The sequence below is a fragment of the Pristis pectinata genome, chromosome 3, assembly GCF_009764475.1.
Source record: "Pristis pectinata isolate sPriPec2 chromosome 3, sPriPec2.1.pri, whole genome shotgun sequence".
NCBI classification, from domain to species: Eukaryota; Metazoa; Chordata; class Chondrichthyes; order Rhinopristiformes; family Pristidae; genus Pristis; species Pristis pectinata.
Window position 1 is genome coordinate 144,224,834 of NC_067407.1, and position 19,349 is coordinate 144,244,182.

The following is a 19,349-nucleotide window of genomic DNA, read 5'->3' on the forward strand; positions in this document are numbered from 1 at the left end:
GCTCAGTAAATGGAAAGCCTTCAAAGACGAAATTTTGAGAGTGCAGAGTTTGTATGTCCCTGTCAGGATTAAAGGCAAGGGTAACAAGTATAGGGAACCTTGGTTTTCAAGGGATATTGGTGAGCTGGTTAAGAAAAAGAGAGAGGTGTAGGCAACTAGGAACAGATGAGGTACTTGAAGAGTACAGGAAATGTAAGAAAATTCTAAAAAAGGAAATCAGGAAGGCAAAAAGAAGACATGGGGCTGCTTTGGCAGATAATGTGAAGGTAAACCCAAAGGGTTTCTACAAGTATATTAAGAGCAAAAGGATAGTAAGAGACAGAATTGGTCCCCTAGAAGATCAGAGTGGTCATATATGCGTGGAGCCTCAGTAGATGGGGGAGGTCTTTTTTTGCATCAGTATTTACTCAGGAAACTGGCATCGTGGATATGGAAGGAAGGGAAACAAGCACTAGTGACATAGGAGGAGGTACTTGATGCTTTACAGCAAATAAAGGTAGATAAATCCCCAGGGCCTGACAAGATATTTCCTCAGACCTTGAGAGAGACTAGTGTAGAAATTGCAGGGGCGCTGGCAGATATATTTAATATGTCCTTAGCCACGGGTGCGGTGCCAGAGGACTGGAGGATAGCTCATGTTGTTCCATTGTTTAAGAAAGCCTCGAAGAGTAAACCAGGTAATTACAGGCCAGTGAGCCTGACATCAGTAGTGGGTAAATTATTGGAAGGTGTTCTGAGAGATAGGACATATAAGTATTTGGACAGCCAAGGGTTGATTAAGGATCGTCAGCATGGCTTTGTGCGTGGTAGATCGTCTTTAACGAATCTTGTGGAGTTTTTTGAGGAGGTCACTAAGAAAGTAGATGAAGGTAAGGCTGTGGATGTTGTCTACATGGACTTTAGTAAGGCCTTTGACAAAGTCCCACATGGGAGATTAGTTCAGAAGGTTCAGTCAATGGGTATCCATAGAAAGATTGTAAACTGGATTCGAAATTGGCTGAGTGGGAGAAGACAGAGAGTGGTTGTGGATGATTGTTTCTCAGATTGGAGGCCTGTGACTAGTGGTGTGCCTCAGGGATCTGTGTTGGGGCCATTGTTGTTTGTTGTATATATCAATGATCTAGAAGATAATGTGGTAAATTGGATTAGTAAGTTTGCTGATGACACTGAGATTGGAGTCGTTGTGGACAGTGAGGAAGGCTTTCAAAGCTTGCAGAGGGATCTGGACCAACTGGAAAAATGGTCCAGAAAATGGCAGATGGAATTTAATGCAGACAAGTGTGAGGTGTTGCATTTTGGAAGGACAAATCAAGGGAGGACATACACAGTAAATGGTAGGGCACTGAGGAGTGCGGAGGAACAAAGGGATCTGGGAGTTCAGATACATAATTCCATGAAAGTAGAGTCACAGGTAGACAGGGTTGTAAAAAAGGCTTTTGGCATCCTGGCATTTATAAATCAAAGTATTGAGTATAGGAGTTGGAATGTTTTGGTGAGGTTGTATAAGTCATTGGTGAGACCAAATTTAGAATATTGTGTGCAGTTCTGGTCGCCGAACTACCGGAAGGATGTCAGTAAGATTGAAAGGGTGCAGAGGAGATTTACAAGAATGTTGCCGGGTCTTCAGGAGTTGAGTTATAAGGAAAGACTGAGCATGTTAGGACTTTATTCCTTGCAGCGGAGAAGAATGAGGGGAGATATGATAGAGGTTTATAAAATGATGAGGGGCATAGACAGGGTTAATGCAAGTAGGCTCTTTCCAGCTAGATTAGGAGAGATAAGTACGAGAGGACATGGCTTTAGGGTGAAAGGGGAAAGGTTTAGGGGGATCATTAGAGGGAACTTCTTCACTCAAAGAGTGGTGGGAGTGTGGAATGGGCTGCCATCTGATGTGGTAAATGCGGGCTCGCTCTTAACTTTTAAGAGTAAATTGGATAGATACATGGACGAGAGAGGTCTGGAGGGGTATGGGCTAGGGGCAGGTAAATGGGACTAGTTTTGGCACAGACTGGAAGAGCCAAATGGCCTGTTTTCTGTGCTGTAGTTTTCTATGGTTCTATGGTTCCAAAGGACCCGTTTCTATGCGGTACAATTGTGTGAGGACCAGAGGGAGGTGTGAGAGGAACGGACGGAATCCACTGAGAGAAACTGTTCCAGTTGGTCAAGGAGCCAAGAACCAGGAACACAGAATAAGGGGGATTGGCCAAAAATGAGCAATAACATGAGGATAACTGTTTCTACACAGAAGGTGAGTGGACCCAGAGTTCAGGAGTCGAGGCAGATTCAAAAGGGAGCTGGATAAGTATCTCTCCTGCAGACATGGGCAGAGGGCAGGAAGTAGGAGCAGCTGCAATACTCCGGCACACAGACAGTACGGATTCAATGGGCCAGATGGTCTCGGGTCATGCTGTCACCATTCAGTGGTTCCTGCCCCAGTGACCTCGAGTTAGACAGGGGGAATCGGCCACATTGAGGAGACTGAGCAAGGACCTACCTTCCTGCAGCAGTTGTTTAGCATGAGAGGGTCTCTGCTCCTGGGGCTGGAAGAAAGCGTGGATACACCTTCTGACCATGTCCTCCCAGCCCACTCTCCCAGAGCCCCGCAGAGCATTGGCATCAATGGAAATGATCTTTCCTGGAAAAATACCAAACCAGAAGCAAAACTAAATACAGTTAAACCAACAACAGCTGTCAGCCAAGGACACCACCCCTCCCAGCAAAACCCCACATGGCTGCAGCACACCCGTCATACCCATCCCCAGTGAGAGCATGATAGAACCCAACCTTACAGTTATAACTGGAAGGGACATGTCAGCCTTTAGCCCCAAGAGTTTGTTTGGTACATTTGCTCTAGTAACAGAGAATGGTTTAAGTTTTTCCGCTGCCTACAGCACCTTGATGATTATCGGGATGTTGCAAAGAACATTACAGCACAGTACAGCAACGTGCTGACATTTTATCCTCCTATCTAACCCTTCCCTCCCACATAGCCCTCCATTTTTCTATCATTCACGTGTCTATCTAAAAGTCTCTTAAATGTCCCAAATGTATCTGCCCCCAAAACTTCTGTCGGCAGTGCGTCCCACGCACCCACCGCTCTCATTGTCCACTCAATCTATGCCTGTTGTCATCTTGTACACCAATAGCAGTCAGCATAACGCTTTACAGCGCCAGTGACCTGGGTTCGATTCCCGCCGCTGTCTGTAAGGAGTTTGTACATTCTCCCCGTGTCTGCGTGGGTTTCCTCCGGCTTCCTCCCTCATTCCAAAGACTTATGGGTTAGGAAGTTGTGGGCATGTTTCATTGGCACCGGAAGAGTGGCGACACTTGCAGGCTGCCCCCAGAACACTCTCAGTATTGGTATCGGTGTTGGTTTATTACTGTCACTTGTACCGAGATACAGTGCAAAAATTGTCTTACAAACCGATCGTACAGGTCAATCCATTACACAGTGCAGTTACATTGAGTTAGTACAGAGTGCATTGAGGTAGTACAGGTAAAAACAGTAACAGTACAGAGTAAAGTGTCACAGCTACAGAGAAAGTGCAGTGCAATAAGGTGCAAGGTCACAACAAGGTAGATCGTGAGGTCAGAGTCCATCTCATTGTATAAGGGAACTGTTCAATAGTCTTATCACTGTGGGGTAGAAGCTGTCCTTAAGTCTGGTGGTACATGCCCTCAGGCTCCTGTATCTTCTACCCGATGGAAGAGAGAAGGGAGAATGACCCATGTGGGTGGGGTCTATGATTATGCTGGCTGCTTCGCCAAGACAACGAGAGGTAAAGACAGAGTCCAAGGAGGGGAGACTGGTGCCCATGATGCGCTGGGCTGTGTCCACAACTCTCTACAGCTTCTTGCAGTCCTGGACAGAGCAGCTGCCGTACCAAGCCGTGATACATCCAGATAGGATGCTTTCTATGGTGCATCGGTAAAAGTTGGTGAGAGTCAAAGGGGACGAACCAAATTTCTTTAGCCTCCTGAGGAAGTAGAAGCGCTGGTGAGCTTTCTTGGCCATGGCATCCACGTGGTTTGTCCAGGACAGGTTGTTGGTGATGTTCACTCCCAGGAACTTGAAGCTGTCAACCCTCTCGACCTCAGCACCAGTGATGTAGACAGGTGCATGCACACCGCCCCCTTTCCTGAAGTCAATAACCAGCTCTTTAGTTTCGTTGACATTGAGGGAAAGGTTGTTGTCATGACACCATTCCACTAAGCTCTCTATCTCCTTCCTGTACTCCGACTCATCACTGTTTGAGATACGGCCTACAACGGTGGTATCATCTGCAAACTTGTAGATGGAGTTAGAGCAGAATCTGGCCACACAGTCATGAGTGTATAGGGAGTACAGTAGAGGGCTGAGGATGCAGCCTTGAGGTGCACCAGTGTTGAGAATAATCGTGCCAGAGGAATTGCTGCCTATCCTCACTGATTGCGGTCTGTTTGTTAGAAAGTCAAGGATCCAGTTACAGAGGGAGGTGTTGAGTCCTAGGTCTCAGAGTTTGGTGACAAGCTTGCTTGGGATTATTTTATTGAAGGCAGAGCTGTAGTCAATAAACAATAGTCTAACGTAAGTGTCTTTACTGTCTAGATGCTCCAGAGCTGAGTGAAGGGCCAGGGAGATGGCATCCGCTGTAGACCTGTTTCGGCGATAGGCGAATTGCAATAGGTCCAGGTTGTCTGGTAGGCTGGAATTGATGAGTGCCATGACCAACCTCTCAAAGCACTTCATGATGGTGGATGTCAGAGCCACTGGTCAGTGGTCACTGAGGCACCCAGTAACGCAAAAAGACGCAGTTCACTGTGTGTTTCAATGTACATGCGACTAATAAAAAATTATCTAGATGTCAGGGGTAAATTTTTTACTCAGAGAGTGGTCAGTGTGTGGAATGGGCTGCTGGAAACGGTGGTGGAGGCGGATACAATAGGATCTATTAAGAGACTGTTAGACAGGCACATGGAGCTGAGAAAAATAGAGGGCTATGGGTAAGCCTAGTAATTTCATGTTCAGCACAACTTTGTGGGTCGAAGGGCTTGTATTGTGCTGTAGGTTTTCTATGCTCATCCTCCTTCACTCCAAATAAAAGCCCCAGCTCACTCAACCTATCCTCATAAGACATGCTCTCCAATCCAGGCAGCATCCCGGTAAATCTCCTCTGCACCCTGTCTAAAGCTTCTACATCTTTCCTATAATGAGGTGACCAGAACTGAACACAATACTCCCAGTGTGGTCTAACCAGAGTTTTATAGAGATGCAACACAGCAACATTACTACATAGCTCTTGAACTCAATACTCCAACGAATGAAGGCCAACACACCATACGCCTTCTTAACCCTATATACCTGTGCGGCAACCTTGAGGGATCTATGGACACGGACCCCAAGATCCCTCCGTTACTCCACACTGCTAAGAGCCCTGCCATTTACCTTGTATTCTGCCTTCAAATTCAACCTTCAAAAGTGTATCACTTCACACTTTTCCGGGTTGAACTCCATCTGCCACTTCTCAGCCCAGCTCTGCATCCTATCAATGTCCTGTTGTAACCCACAGCAACCTTCTACACTATCCACAACACCACCAACCTTCGTGGAGTTTGTCAGGTGTGTTCAGGAAGGGTTCTTGACACAGTATGTAGATAGACCTACAAGAGGAGAGGCTGTGCTTGATCTGATATTGGGAAATGAACCTGGTCAGGTGTCAGATCTCTCAGTGGGTGAACATTTTGGTGATAGTGATCATAATTCTATCTCCTTTACGTTAGCACTGGAGAGGGATAGGAACAGACAGGCTAGAAAGGTGTTAACTTGGAGTAAAGGGAATTATGAGGCTCTCAGGCGGGAAATTGGAAGATTAAATTGGGAACAGATGTTCTCTGGGAAAAGTACGGAAGATATGTGGCAAATACTCAGGGGGTATTTGTGTGAAGCTCTGCATAGGCATGTTCCGATGAGACAGGGGAGTCATGACAGGATACAGGAACCGTGGTGTATGAAGGCTATAATAAATCTAGTCAAAAGGAAAAGAAAAGCATACAAAAGGTACAGAGAGCTAGGTAATGTTAGAGATCTGGAGGAGTACAAGGCTAAAACGAAGGAACTTAAGAAAGAGATTAGGAGATCCAGAAGGGGACATGAGAAGGCCTTGGCAGGCAGGATTAAGGAAAACCCCAAGGCGTTCTACAAGTATGTGAAGAGTAAGAGGATGAGATGCGAAAGGATAGGGCCTATCAAGTGCAGCAGTGGGAAAGTGTGTGTGGATCCGGAAGAAATAGCGGAGGTACTTAATGAATACTTTACATCAGTATTCACCACGGAAAAAGATCTGGGGGATTGTGGTGGGGACTTGCAGCGGCCTGAAAAGCTTGAGCATGTAGATATTAGAAAAGAGGTGGTGCTGAAACTTTTGGAAAGCATCAAGTTAGATAAGTCGCCGGGACCGGATGAGATGTACCCCAGGTTGCTGTGGGAGGCGAGGGAGGAGATTGCAGAGCCTCTGACGACGATCGTCAATGGAGACGGGAGAGGTTCCGGAAGATTGGAGGGTTGCGGATGTTGTTCCCTTATTCAAGAAAGGGAGTAGAGATAGCCCAGGAAATTATAGACCGGTGAGTCTTACCTCAGTGGTTGGTAAGCTGATGGAGAAGATCCTGAGAGGCAGGATTTATGAACATTTGGAGAGGTATAATATGATTAGGAATGGTCAGCATAGCTTTGTCAAGGGCAAGTCCTGCCTTATGAGCCTGATTGAATTTTTTGAGGATGTGACTAAGCACATCGATGAAGGGAGAACAGTAGATATAGTGTATATGGATTTCAGCAATGCGTTTGATAAGGTACCCCATGCGAGGCTTATGGAGAAGGTGAGGAGACATGGGATCCAAGGGGACATTGCAGTGTGGATCCAGAACTGGCTGGCCCACAGAAGGCAAAGAGTGGTTGTTGAAGGGTCGTATTCTGCGTGAAGGTCGCGGTGACCAGTGGTGTACCTCAGGAATCTGTACTGGGACCCTTACTATTTGTGATTTTTATAAACTACCTGGATGAGGAAGTAGAGGGGTGGGTTAGTAAGTTTGCAGATGACACAAAGGTTGGAGGTGTTGTGGATAATTTGGAGGGCTGTCAGAGGTTACAGGGGGACGTAGATAGGATGCAGAGTTGGGCTGAGAAGTGGCAGATGCAGTTCAACCCAGATAAGTGTGAAGTGGTTCATTTTGGTAGGTCAAATATGTTGGCGGAATGTAGTATTAATGATAGGACTCTTGGCAGTGTGGAGGATCAGAGGGATCTTGGGGTCCGAGTCCATAGGACGCTCAAAGCAGCTGCACAGGTTGACTCTGTGGTTATGGTGTATTGTCCTTCATCAATCTGGGAATTGAATTTAGGAGCCGTGAGGTATTGTTGCAGCTATATAGGTCCCTGGTCAGACCCCACTTGGAGTATTGTGCTCAGTTCTGGTAGCCTCACTACAGGAAAGATGTGGAAGCCATAGAGAGGGTGCAGAGGAGATTTACATGGAAGCTGCCTGCAATGCGGAGCATGCCTTATGAAAGAAGGCTGAGGGAACTCAGCCTTTTCTCCTTGGAGAGATGGAGGATGAGGGGGGACCTGATAGAGGTGTATAAGATGATGAAAGGTATTGATCGGGTAGATAGTCAGAGGCTTTTCCCCAGGGCTGAATTGGTGGCCACAAGAGGACATAGGTTTAAGGGGCTGGGGAGTAGATATAGAGGAGATGTCAGGGGTAAGTTTTTTACTCAGAGAGTGCTGAGTGTGTGGAATGGGCTGCCAGAAATGGTGGTGGAGGCGGATACGATAGGGTCTTTCAAGAGACTGTTAGATAGGTACATGGAGCTAAATAAAATAGAGGGCTATGGGTAAGCCTAGTAATTTCTAGGGTAGGGACATGTGCGGCACAGCTTTGTGGGCCGAAGGGCCTGAATTGTGCTGTAGTTTTTCTATGTTCTATGTGTCATCTGCAAACTTACTAACCCACCCTTCCACATCCTCATCCAACTCTTTTATAAAAATCACAGAGCAGGGGTCCCAGAACAGATCCCTGTGGAACACCTCTGGTCACCGACCTCCAGGCAGAATACACTCCATCTACAACCACCCTCTGTCTTCTATGGGTGAACCAATTCTGAATCCACACAGCCAAGTTTCCCTGGATCCCTTGCCTCACGAATTTCTGAATCAGTCTTTCATGATGAACCTTATCAAACACCTTACTAAAATCCATGTACACCACATCCACTGCTCTACCTTCATCAATGTGCTTTGTCACATCCTCAAAGAATTCAATCAGGCTCATGAGGCACGACCCGCCCCTCACAAAGCCATGCTGACCGTCCCTATGCTTCTCCAAATACCCATAAATCCTGTCTCTAAGAATCTTCTCCAGTAATTTGCCCACCACTGAAGTTAAGAGTCACTGGTCTGTAATTCCCAGGGTTATCCCTACTCCTTTTCTTAAACAAAGAAACAACATTTGCCAGCCTCCAATCATCTGGCTCTACTCCTGTGGCCAGTGAGGACGCAAAGATCATTGTCAAAGGTGCAGCAATCTCTTCCCTCACTTCCCGTAATAACCTTGGATATATCCCATCCGGCCTCAGTGACTTATCTATCCTAATGTTTTTCAAAAGTTCCAGCACATCCTCTTTCCACACGTCGACATGCCCTAGCGTATTAGCCTGTCGTACGCCATCCTCACAAACGTCAAGGTCTCCCTCTGGTGAATACTGAGGCAAAGTATTCATCAAGGACCTCCCCTACCTCTTACAACTCCAGCCACATTTCCTATTCTATCCCTGATCAGTTCTACCATCACTCTAGTCATCCTCCAATTCTTCACATATGTGTAGAACGCCTTGGGGTTTTCCTTGATCCTACTCACCAAGGACTTTTAATGCCCCCTTCTAGCTCTCCTAAGTCCATTCTTAAGCTCCCTCCTGGCTTCCTTCTAACTCTCCAGAGCCCTGTCTGATCCACGTTTAATAAACCTCAGGTAAGCTTCTTTCTTCCTCTTGACAAGGTATTCTACATCTCATGTCAACCACGGTTCCTTCACTCTACCAGCCTTACCCTGCCTCAATGGGACAAACCTATCCAGAACCCCATGCAAGTACTCCCTAAATAACCTCCACATTTCCCCTGTGCACTTCCCCAAGAACATCTGTTCCCAATTTACGCTCCCAAGTTCCTGCCTAACAGCATCATAATTCCCCCTCCCCCAGTTAAACTTTCCCATATCATCCTGTCCTATCCCTCTCCAAGGCTCTGGCAAAGGTCAAGGAGTTATGGTCACTATCTACTTGTGTTGTTCAGGGAGCTATGGTCTTGGACCCCAAGACCCCTCTGTGCATCAATGCTCCTACCTTTTAAAGTGCAACACAGCACACTCACCCAGATTAAACTCCCTTTGCCATTTCTCCACCTGAAGTTCCAACTGTCCTGCCACATCTAGTCATAAGTGATGGTGGACAACTGAACAGCTAAGAGGAAGCAGAGGCTTCAGGAACATCTCCAGCTGCAACACTGGAGGGTCCTGTAGATACCTGCTGAAGACAAGGCTGAAGGATTAGCACCATGTTCAGCTGAAGCCATGATTTATTAAATGGCAGTACCAGAACAGGAAGCCAACTGGCCTACTCCTGCTACTATTTTTTATATTCTCATGTTCCGCCGGCACTTCCAAGTGGATGATCCATCTCGGTCTCCTCCTGAGATTCTCACCATCACAGAACCCATGTCTTAGCCTATTCAAAAGCACTTGATACAGAGATTATGGGGCCAAATAACACCCAGCTGTGGTACTGAAGACCTGTGCTCCAGAACTAGCTGCACAAGAGTTAAAGAGTTGAACAGCATTGAAGTTGCTCCTTCTGTCAGCTGTGTCTACCTCGACCATCGCACCTGCATTAACTCTGTATCCCTCTACGCCTTGCTCATTCAAGTACCTATCCAGATGCCTCCTAACCCTACAGACCATGTCTTGCACTACCAGGGACTTGTCTCTGACTGTGTCTTCTCTGCACTAAGGTCTTGTGTTGGCACAGTGTCTTTCTCCCTCTCCACTCTGTTGTGTAATTTATATTATGTCTGTTGTCTGTACCTATGTGCCTGTGATGATGCTCGTTGGACTTTTATCTCACCATACTTGTGCACATGACAATAAACTCAACTTGACTAAATGTTACTGTTCCTGCCTCCACCACCTCCTCTGGCAGCTCTTTCCAGATACCAACTACTCTCTGTGTGTGAAACATTTATCCCTCAAGATCTCCTCCCTCTTACCTTTGCCCTCTAGTTTTTAGACACTCCTACCGTGGGAAACAGACTCTGGCTATCTACACAATCTATCTATGCCTCTCAGAATTTTACATTTCTCCATATATCAGGTCACCTCTCAGACTCCTTCACTCAAGGGAAAACAAGCCAAGTCGATTCAATCTCTCCTGAGGGCACAGGTTTAAGGTGAGAGGGAGAAAGTTTAAAGGAGATTTACAAGGTAATTTTTTACACAGAGGGTGATGGGTGCCTACAACACATGCCGGGGTGGGGGTGATGGAAGCAGATACAATAGCGGCATTTAGAAGGCATTTAGGCAGACACATGAACAGGCAGGGAATGGAGGGATGTGGACCACATGCAGGCAGATGGGATTAGTTTAAATTGGCACTATGGTCAGCACCGACATGGTGGGCCAAAGGGCCTGTCCCTATGCTGTCCTGTTCTATAACTCAAGCCTGCATCCCAGAAACGTCCTCGTGAATCTTCTCTGCACCCCCTCATGTTATCATGTCTTTCCTGTAATTTCTTAATTAGGAATAAACAAGGAACTAACTCAGCTGCTCCAGCACAGTAATAATTCTGACACTTTGCCAACGATGTGGAGAAGGACCAGCTGCGTCCTATTCCCAACCAGCCAACCACCATCCCATCAGTCAACACTCAATCTTCAGGCATTGAAAGGTTATTGCCAGTGCCGTCAAGCATCCAGTAAGTCACAAAACCAAAGGCATTGGAAGGAATGAGATATGCATCAACCACAGGATGCCAGGCAGGGTCAAGAGGTTCCTCATGTGTTCCCCTGATCCATGGTCTCTCCAGATACCCACTGAATCTTGTCTGACCCCAATAACACAGCAACTGCTCTCCCAGTCACATCCATAGCTTGTTACACTTGCCCTCCCCCTCACTCTCCCAGTGCAGCCAATTCCCTACTACTGGATCAGTTGACAATGCCAAGCTTTTGACGTCATCTAGTGTCCTTACCAGTTGTGTCCTGTTTGGTGATGAAGGACTCGGGAGTGAGATGAGGCCTCAGTAACCTCCGAGCGATGCAGACCAAGCAGGGTGGGAGATCACCTGAGCAATGAAAAGAAAGGGCCAGTAAGATGAGACAGTCATCTCTCAACACAGCAATAAGGCTCAGCCTCTCTCCCCTGGTGATACACTGGTCTCCACACCCCCTCTCCTAGAGTGTATCTACTCCCTCACTGCCTGAGGCTGAACTCTTTGCCCTAGAGCCAGCACAACTCAAGCTTATCCCTGCCCCAGGTCAGCATTACCTCCAGCTACAGTAGGGCTGGCAAACAGCTGGTGATGGTGGAGAGGAAATGGAGGTAGACCCTGAACCTACTGAGTCATACAGCATGGAAACAGGCCCTTCGGCCCAAAACTGCTCCATGCCGACCAAGATTCCCATCTAAGCAAGTCCCATTTGCCCACGTTTGACCTCTATCCCTCCAAACCTTTCCTATCTGTGTTCTTGGCCAAGTATCTTTTAAATATTGTTATTATACCTGCCTCAACCACTGCCTCTGGCAGCTCATTCTATATACTGACAACTGTCTGGGTGAAAAAGTTGCCCCTCAGGTTCCTATTAAATCTCTCCCCTCTTGTTTTTGATTCCCCAACCCTGGGACAAAGACTGAGTGCATTCACCCTATCGATGCCCATCATGATCTTATCCACCTCTAGAAGATCATCCCTCATTCTTCTATGCTGCAATGAAAAAAATCCCAACCTGCTCAACCTCTCTCCAAAACTCAGTCCCTCGAGTCCCAGTAACATCCTCAAAAATCACCTCTGCACTCTTTCCAGCTTAATGGCATCTTTCCTATAGCAGGATGACCAAACCTGAACACAATATTCCAAATGCAGCCTCACCAATGCCTTGTACAACTGCAACATAACCTCCCAACTTCTACACTCAGTGCCCTAACTGATGAAGGCCAGCATGCCAAAAGCTTTCTTCACCACCCTGTCTAGCTATGGTGCCACTTTCAGGGAAGCATGGACTCGTACTCCTGGGTCCCTCTATTCTACAACACTCCCCTATTGGTGAATGCTCCTTACCTGAGCTAGGCCGCAACATGCTGAAGCATTGCATGAACTCATACTGCCGTCCCACATCCTGGCCGGCTGTCTCTGCTTCACGGGCTACTCGCACCAGCATCCGGCACCGGAAGGCGCAGCTCTTCTGCTCACTGCTCACTGCTGTCTGCTGCACACTGTTCTCTGGAAGGAGAACAACAGGTCAATACACCAGGAGAGGTATTCTGGGACTGGAGCAACTTGCTACTCAGTGTTGACGGAGGAGTGGTCACAGGCACACCAAGAGACACCCTGTGCAAGAAGACAGGACTCCATTAACCAAATCAAAGGTAATACATACACCACACCTACAACAGTGCAACGCTCCCTCAGTACCACTCTTCCCTCAGTATCGCCCCTTTTTTTTAAATAATAAACGTTTATTCACTAAAAGCACTACAAAAGACAACCAGTGTCAATACACCACATCTAATACAGAAAAGAAGAAACTACGCAACAACATACTACGGTAGAGAATGCAAACTAACACTAACGAAACACACACGCGACGCTACACCCGTCAACGCGACACGTGACACTTCAAATAAGAATCGCGTTCGTACCGTCCACCACACACGCGATCCCGAGGGGCCCACCGAGCGTGGAACTCGGCTAGGGTGCCCGCGGAAACCGCGTGCTCCCTCTCTAAATGCACCCGCGCGCGCATGTAAGCGCGGAAGACGGGCAGGCAGGCCGACCTGCTGGTACCCTCGGCCGCCCGCCGCCACGTCCCGTGGATGGCCAGCTTGGCCAGGCCCAGCAGGAGACCCGCCGCGCGCCCCTCCCCGCGCCGCACCGGGTGCCCGTAGACCAACAGCACCGGGCTGAAGTGCAACCAGAACTTCAGCAGCAGCCCCCCCAGGTACTCGAAGAGGGGCTGCAACCTCTCGCACTCCGCGTACGCGTGGTACACCGTCTCCTCCCGGCCGCAGAAGTGACAGGCGGCCGGGGTGTCAGTGAACCGGCTCAAGAATCGATTGCACAGCACGGTCCGGTGCAACACCCTCCACCCCAGGTCCCCGACGTACAGCGGGAGGACTCCCGCGTAGAGAGACCCCCACCGGGGACCGCCCTCGCCGCCCGCCGGCAAGACGGACCGCCACTGTATGTCCGGCCGGCAGACCAGGGTGAGGAAGTGAAAGGTGTGCAGGAGCAGCCCGTACAAGTACCGCCTCGGCGCCTCGTGGAACAGCACCGTCGGCGTGGCCTCCAGGCGGCTCAGGTTGTGCCGCGCCGCCTCCTGCGAGAGGTGCCGGGCCCTGGGCCCGACCAGCAACTCAGGCGGGGCGGGGGCCAGCGTGGCCGGGACCCGCCCGGCATCTCCCCCGGCGCCCGCCGCACGACACCGCGCCCCACACCCGCATCAGATCCATGTAGAACCCGGGCAGCCCCCGCACGGTGGCACGGCTGACGCCCGCCGCCGGGAGACATGCCCCCTCCCGGAGGCAGCGTCCCCAGCGGTGGAAGTAGATGGCCAGCGCGTGCCACCGCAGGAGGCGCTCCGTGTACAGGTATCTCTGCAGCGCCCGGAGGCAGAGGGCCGCCAGCTGGGTGCGCACGCACACCAGCGACTGACCCCCCTCCGCGGACGGCAGACTCAGGACCGCCGCGGAGACCCAGTGCCTTCGGCCGCCCCAGGAGAAGTCCGTCAACCTCCTCTGGGTGGTGGCGACAAAGACGTTGGGCGGCACCAGCGTGGCCAGCCGGTACCACAGCATGGAGGCCACCAGCTGGTTGATGACCAGCACCCTGCCCCGGTACGAGATCGCCCGGAGCAGCCCCACCCAGCGCCCCAGCCGGGCGGAGACTTTCGCCCCCAACTCCTGCCGGTTCGCCGGCCAGGACCCCTCGGCCGGGGACAGGTAGACCCCCAGGTAGAGGAGGTGCGAGGTGCTCCACTCGAAGGGCCACAACTCCTCCGGCAGGGAGTCCGCCCGCCACGGCCCCACCAGCAGACACGAACACTTCGCCCAGTTGACTCTGGCGGAGGATGCGGCCGAGTAGACCCGCTGGCACTCGCGCATCCTCCGCAGGTCCGCCGGGTCGGTGACTGCCAGGAGGACGTCATCAGCGTAAGCCAAGAGGACGACCTCCATCGCTGGCTCGCGCAGAACCAGACCCATCAGCCGCTTCCGAAGGCGGCACAGGAACGGTTCCACGCAGACCGAGTACAACTGCCCCGACATGGGGCACCCCTGACACCCACCCCTCCTGAAGCGAACGCGGGCTGCAAAATGCGGCCCTAGCGTGAACGCGCGCAGAGTTCTGACCATGTATTCGTGATCCACCCTGTCGAACTCCTTTTCCTGATCAAGGGAGAGAAAGGCAGCTGACACCCCGGCCTCCCGACACAGGTACATCAGGTCCCGGACAAGGTGGATGTTGTCCTGGATGGACCGGCCTGGGACCGTGTACAACTGGTCGGGGTGGATCACCTGGGCTAGCACGGAGACCAGACGATTGGCCATCCCCCGAGCAAATACCTTATACTCGGTGCAGAGTAGAGATACCGGGCACCAGTTTCGTAGATTACGGAGATCCCCCTTCTTAGGTAGCAGGACCACGACCGCCCTGCACCAAGAGAGGGGCATCTCACCCGTCGCCAAGCTCTCCCCTAGCACCCTTGCGTAGTCCTCCCCCAGGACATCCCAGAAAGCACGGAGGAACTCAACCGTCAGCCCGTCCAGCCCAGGAGCCTTGCCCCGCTGCAGCTGGTCTAGGGCGACGGTCAGCTCCCCCAGACTTGCGGCAGACCCTCCCACAGTGTCGCGCACGCATCCTCACTGGACGGCTCAGGCGAGAACAGGGCCGCGTAAAAAGTGTGAACCTCACGGATGATTCCCGCCTGATCCGTGACCGAGGATCCGTCCTCCGCCAGCAGCTCCACAAGCCGCCTGCGTACACCCCGCCAGCGTTCCAGAGAGTAGAAGAAGGGCGAGGCGTGGTCCAGATCCTGCAGCATCTGGACCCGCGATCGCACGTACACGCCTCAGGACCTTTCGAGCTGTAGGTCCCGAAGCGTCTCCTTCACTCCCTGGTACCTGTGCCAAAGGGGCGAGTCCTCGGCAGATGGTCCCAGCCGAGACTCCAAGTCAAGCAGCTCCCTCTCGAGCCGCTCAATCTCAGACACCCGCCCCCTGGTCACCCCCAACACATACTCTTGGCAGAAAACCCGGGCGAGAGCCTTGCCCACATCCCACCAGAGCCTGAGGGAAGGGAAATTCCGCAGCTCCTCCCTCCAAGCCGTCCAAAAAAAGCGGAACGAATCCCGGAACCGCCGGTCATCCAGCAGCCGGTTATTGAAGGGCCAGTACGCGGACCCCGCCCTCACAGGCAGCAGACTGAGCGCCACCCACACCAGGCGGTGGTCTGAGCACACCACCGGCCACATGGAGGCCACCGACACGCAGGAGACGTGCGCCTTGGACACACACAGTCAATCAATCCGTGAACCTCCACCTCTCCCAGACCCCCGCGAGAAAGAGTGGGAGTCTGGACGAAGGTTCCTCCAGACGTCGACTAGGGCGAAGGATCCAACCAGGTCCCGCAGCAGCTGCACGGCTACACTGGGGCCCGGAGCGATCCCTCTCCTCGAGGGTACAGTTAAAATCGCCCCCAAGGATGACGCACTCACCACTCTCAAAAGACTCTACCAAAGCTGACAATTCTCGAAAAAATCGCGCTTGCATCGGGCCAAGCTCGGGGGCATACACGTTGACGAAATGCAACAGTACGCCATCCACGTGCACAGCCAGATGAAGCAGATGGCCCAGCACCAGTTCCTGGACCTTCAATATTTTGGGTTGGAAGGTCAGGGCCAACAAGATCGCCACCCCACTTGAAGTGGAGCTGAGGTGGCTCATGTAAACCCCATCGCGCCATTCCAGGAGCCAGGCGGACTCATCTCCTGGAACGGTGCAGGTCTCCTGCAGGAAGTTCACCATGTACCTCCCGTCCCGCAGGACCGAGAGGTGGTGGAACCTGCGGAGAGACCCTCTGCCACCATTGATATTCAGGCTGGCGACAGTAATCTTCATAATTGCTACAGTGCGTTACCCTCCTCAGCGCTACAGGCGGAAGGAGCAGGGCTCCCCACCGAGCACCCCCGCACCCTGCACTCAGCTTCTAGAAGCAGCCTTACGGATGGACAGTACGACACCGTGCAGATTCCCCCACCAGGAGGCGGCCAGTTTGGCCTTGTTCTGCTCCCTCCAGGTGTTCTCTAGGAACTCCCGGATCTCCTCCAAAGTGATGGCTCGCGACATGGTGCCGGGGGCAAGGTAGTCCCTCAGCTCATCATTGGAGTCACCCTCGCCCTCATCACCGGTCCCCAAACTCTCGTCTATTTCCAGGAAGTTGCCGCCACCAGGCGACGTGCCCACCCGAACACTGGGAGCAATCCCCTCAAATGGTCCCACCCCAGGGACGACCCCACCCCCAGGGTCAGCAGCAGGAGGAGATCCTGCTGCCTCCGGGTCCAGGAGCCCACCCGGCCGCTGGTCTTGAAGCAGGGCAGGACCGTACCCCCGTGCATCGGCACCACTCTCCCCTGCACATCCCACCTCCAGGGCAGGCGGCTCGCAGGCTCTCGAGGAGCTCAAGCGGAGGACGCGAATCGACGGGGCCACAGCAACTGCCCCACCCTGGTCTCCCCCGTCGTCAGCAGCACTGGGACCCACCCTCCCCGCTCACAGGGGCACCCTCGCACATCGCCACCGAACGGGCTGGCAATTTGCGAGCAACCCAACCTCCCTCAGACACGGGGACCGACCACACCCTCGTGGGAATCTTGTCCTCGGCGGCGGCGACCACAGTCTGGGAGGCCACCACCCCGACCACCACCCCTCCCTCAGACACCCCATGATCCGTGGGGCCCTCAGTGGGGCTGTCCCCCTCCCCGGAGGGCACATACTCCAGGCATGCTGCCTCGACCGAGGGTGGGTGCCCCCCCCCCCGGCGACTGCACCTGCGCCACGAGTTCACCCACCGACTCGGGGGCCATGACCCCGAAAAACGCCGTCCGCCCCCTCAGCGCCACTCTCCAGCTCCGGGGGGGGGGGGTCGTCCGCCGACCACACAGCCTTCACTGGGGGCGAGTCCCTCCGCTTGGGCGACCCCAGCCCCTCTGAGTCCTCCGACACGTGACGGCGCCGCTTCAGGCCACTGGGGTGCGGAGGCACAGTGACCTCCATCTCGGAGGGAACCTCGGCCTCCAGCACCGCAGTCCTCACCTCGGCCTCCCCCGGCGCCTGCGGACCCTCAGCGACCACGTGGTCCCATAGGTCCGGACCGGAGGAAGCCGCTGGCTCCCGCACCTCCAAGGGTGGGGCCTGGAGGTGCTTCTTCTTCCTTTGCGCCTTCCTGCCGACTACCGGGGTCCACCCCTCCCCACCGCACTCATCCCCAGCCCCAACCCCCACCAACACCGGAGGGGCAGCGGGGGCAGGGACCGCTGTCGGAGCGGCAGCGGTATCCCCCCGTGCCGTCGGGGCGGAACCAGCAGCCTGGCGGCCGGGGCAGTGTCGCCGGACATGCCCAAACACCTTGCACGTGTGGCACCGCAGGCGGCCGGTGTTCCAGAAGATTCGATACTGCTATCCCTCGTGCTCTATCTGGAAAACTCCCTCAGCGTCTCCTCCCCGCTCCAGCTGCATATACAGCAAGCGTTTGAAGGAGTATACGTTCTCAAAGCCAGGTACGGCCAGCTTGAGCAGCATCGTTGTGAGGCTCGACCGCACCTCACCCAGAGACCGTAAGTGAGAGGACCTCGTCCGGAATATGGGGAAATACCTTGGAAAGGATGACCCCCTGCGTGGGGGCCCCCACCGGCATAAAGACCTCCCCCAACGTCAGCCCCTTACCCAAGGCTAAGGACACCTCCCTCTTACAATGCAAGACAAATACCAGCCCACCAAGCATTCTGTTGACCGCGACAACGCCTGCTCTGCCTCCCACCGTCTCAGACATGGCCAGTAGGCCACCGCTCAGTCCAACCGACGGAGGCACATTGCAGCGCACCGCATTTTCCAAAGTCAGTAGTCTGAAGGGCGACATCTTCTCAGTAGCCGTGCCTCCAGGACCAGCGACGGCTGCGTAGGAACGAGGCTCCGACATGCCCGAGGTACAGGCAGCCATGTTGAGTCCCTACACAGTTAGGATATCAAAGCACTGCCTTTTCGATGACCAGCAGCACTTTAAACAGTTCCTCAAAGAGCAGTCCAGAGAAAAGAAAGGTAAGAGATGTGTCTTGAGTGTAGTCTGTGAGCTTAACCTCCAGCGCTGTCCCTCTCGCACGCAGTGAAGCACCCACCGGTAGCCCAGGCTGACGCCCCTCCAGTCGCACAAAAGTCCGAGGAGTCCCAAGTAACTCTTCACCCAGCACCCTGGGCTGAGGTTTCAGCCACTGGCACTCCCACAGTGCTTGGAAATCAGCTCCCAGTCCTAGGGAAAGAAACAGCCCTCTCTCGAAGAGAAAGCTGTCCCAGCCCTGCTCCAGATGACAACCACACACTACTACAGCTTCCAAAAGTACTCTGAACTCACTCTTTTAGATTTTCACCAAAATATCTGCAGTATATCAGCAGTCCATTGGAGAGCGCACTCAGAGCAGCCACTTTTTTTTGTACAAATCGTTTATTCGGTAAAAACACTACAAAAAACAACCATCAGCAAATACACTACACCTAGTACAGAAAGAAACAACCCGGCCATAACCAATACCCGCGCAACACTACGGCCACTCCCGCAACACACAACACTTCATACCAAAATCGCATCGGTCTCGTCCACGACACACGTGATCCCCTAAGGGGCCCACCGAGCGCAGAACACGGCCAGGGCGCCTGAGGAGACCATGTGCTCCCGTTCCAACGACACCCGCACGCGCACGTAAGCGCGGAAGACGGGCAGGCAGGCTGACCTGCCAGAACCCTCGGCCACCCGCCACCGCATCCTGTGGATGGCCAGCTTG

General features: G+C 52.5%; 1 protein-coding gene across 1 annotated transcript in view; it reads right to left on the reverse strand.

Annotated features, from left to right (window-relative positions):
* The window catches only part of LOC127568040 (nuclear receptor coactivator 1-like), a 71,220-nt gene that overhangs the window by 42,507 nt on the left and 9,364 nt on the right, over window positions 1–19,349 (reverse strand). The window contains exons 5-7 of the mRNA XM_052011291.1: window positions 12,362–12,523; window positions 11,276–11,368; window positions 2,495–2,635 (exon numbers count right to left, since the gene is read on the reverse strand). Of these exons, the coding sequence (XP_051867251.1) occupies window positions 2,495–2,635; window positions 11,276–11,368; window positions 12,362–12,523 (396 nt within the window). The remainder of the gene's footprint in view (window positions 1–2,494; window positions 2,636–11,275; window positions 11,369–12,361; window positions 12,524–19,349) is intronic.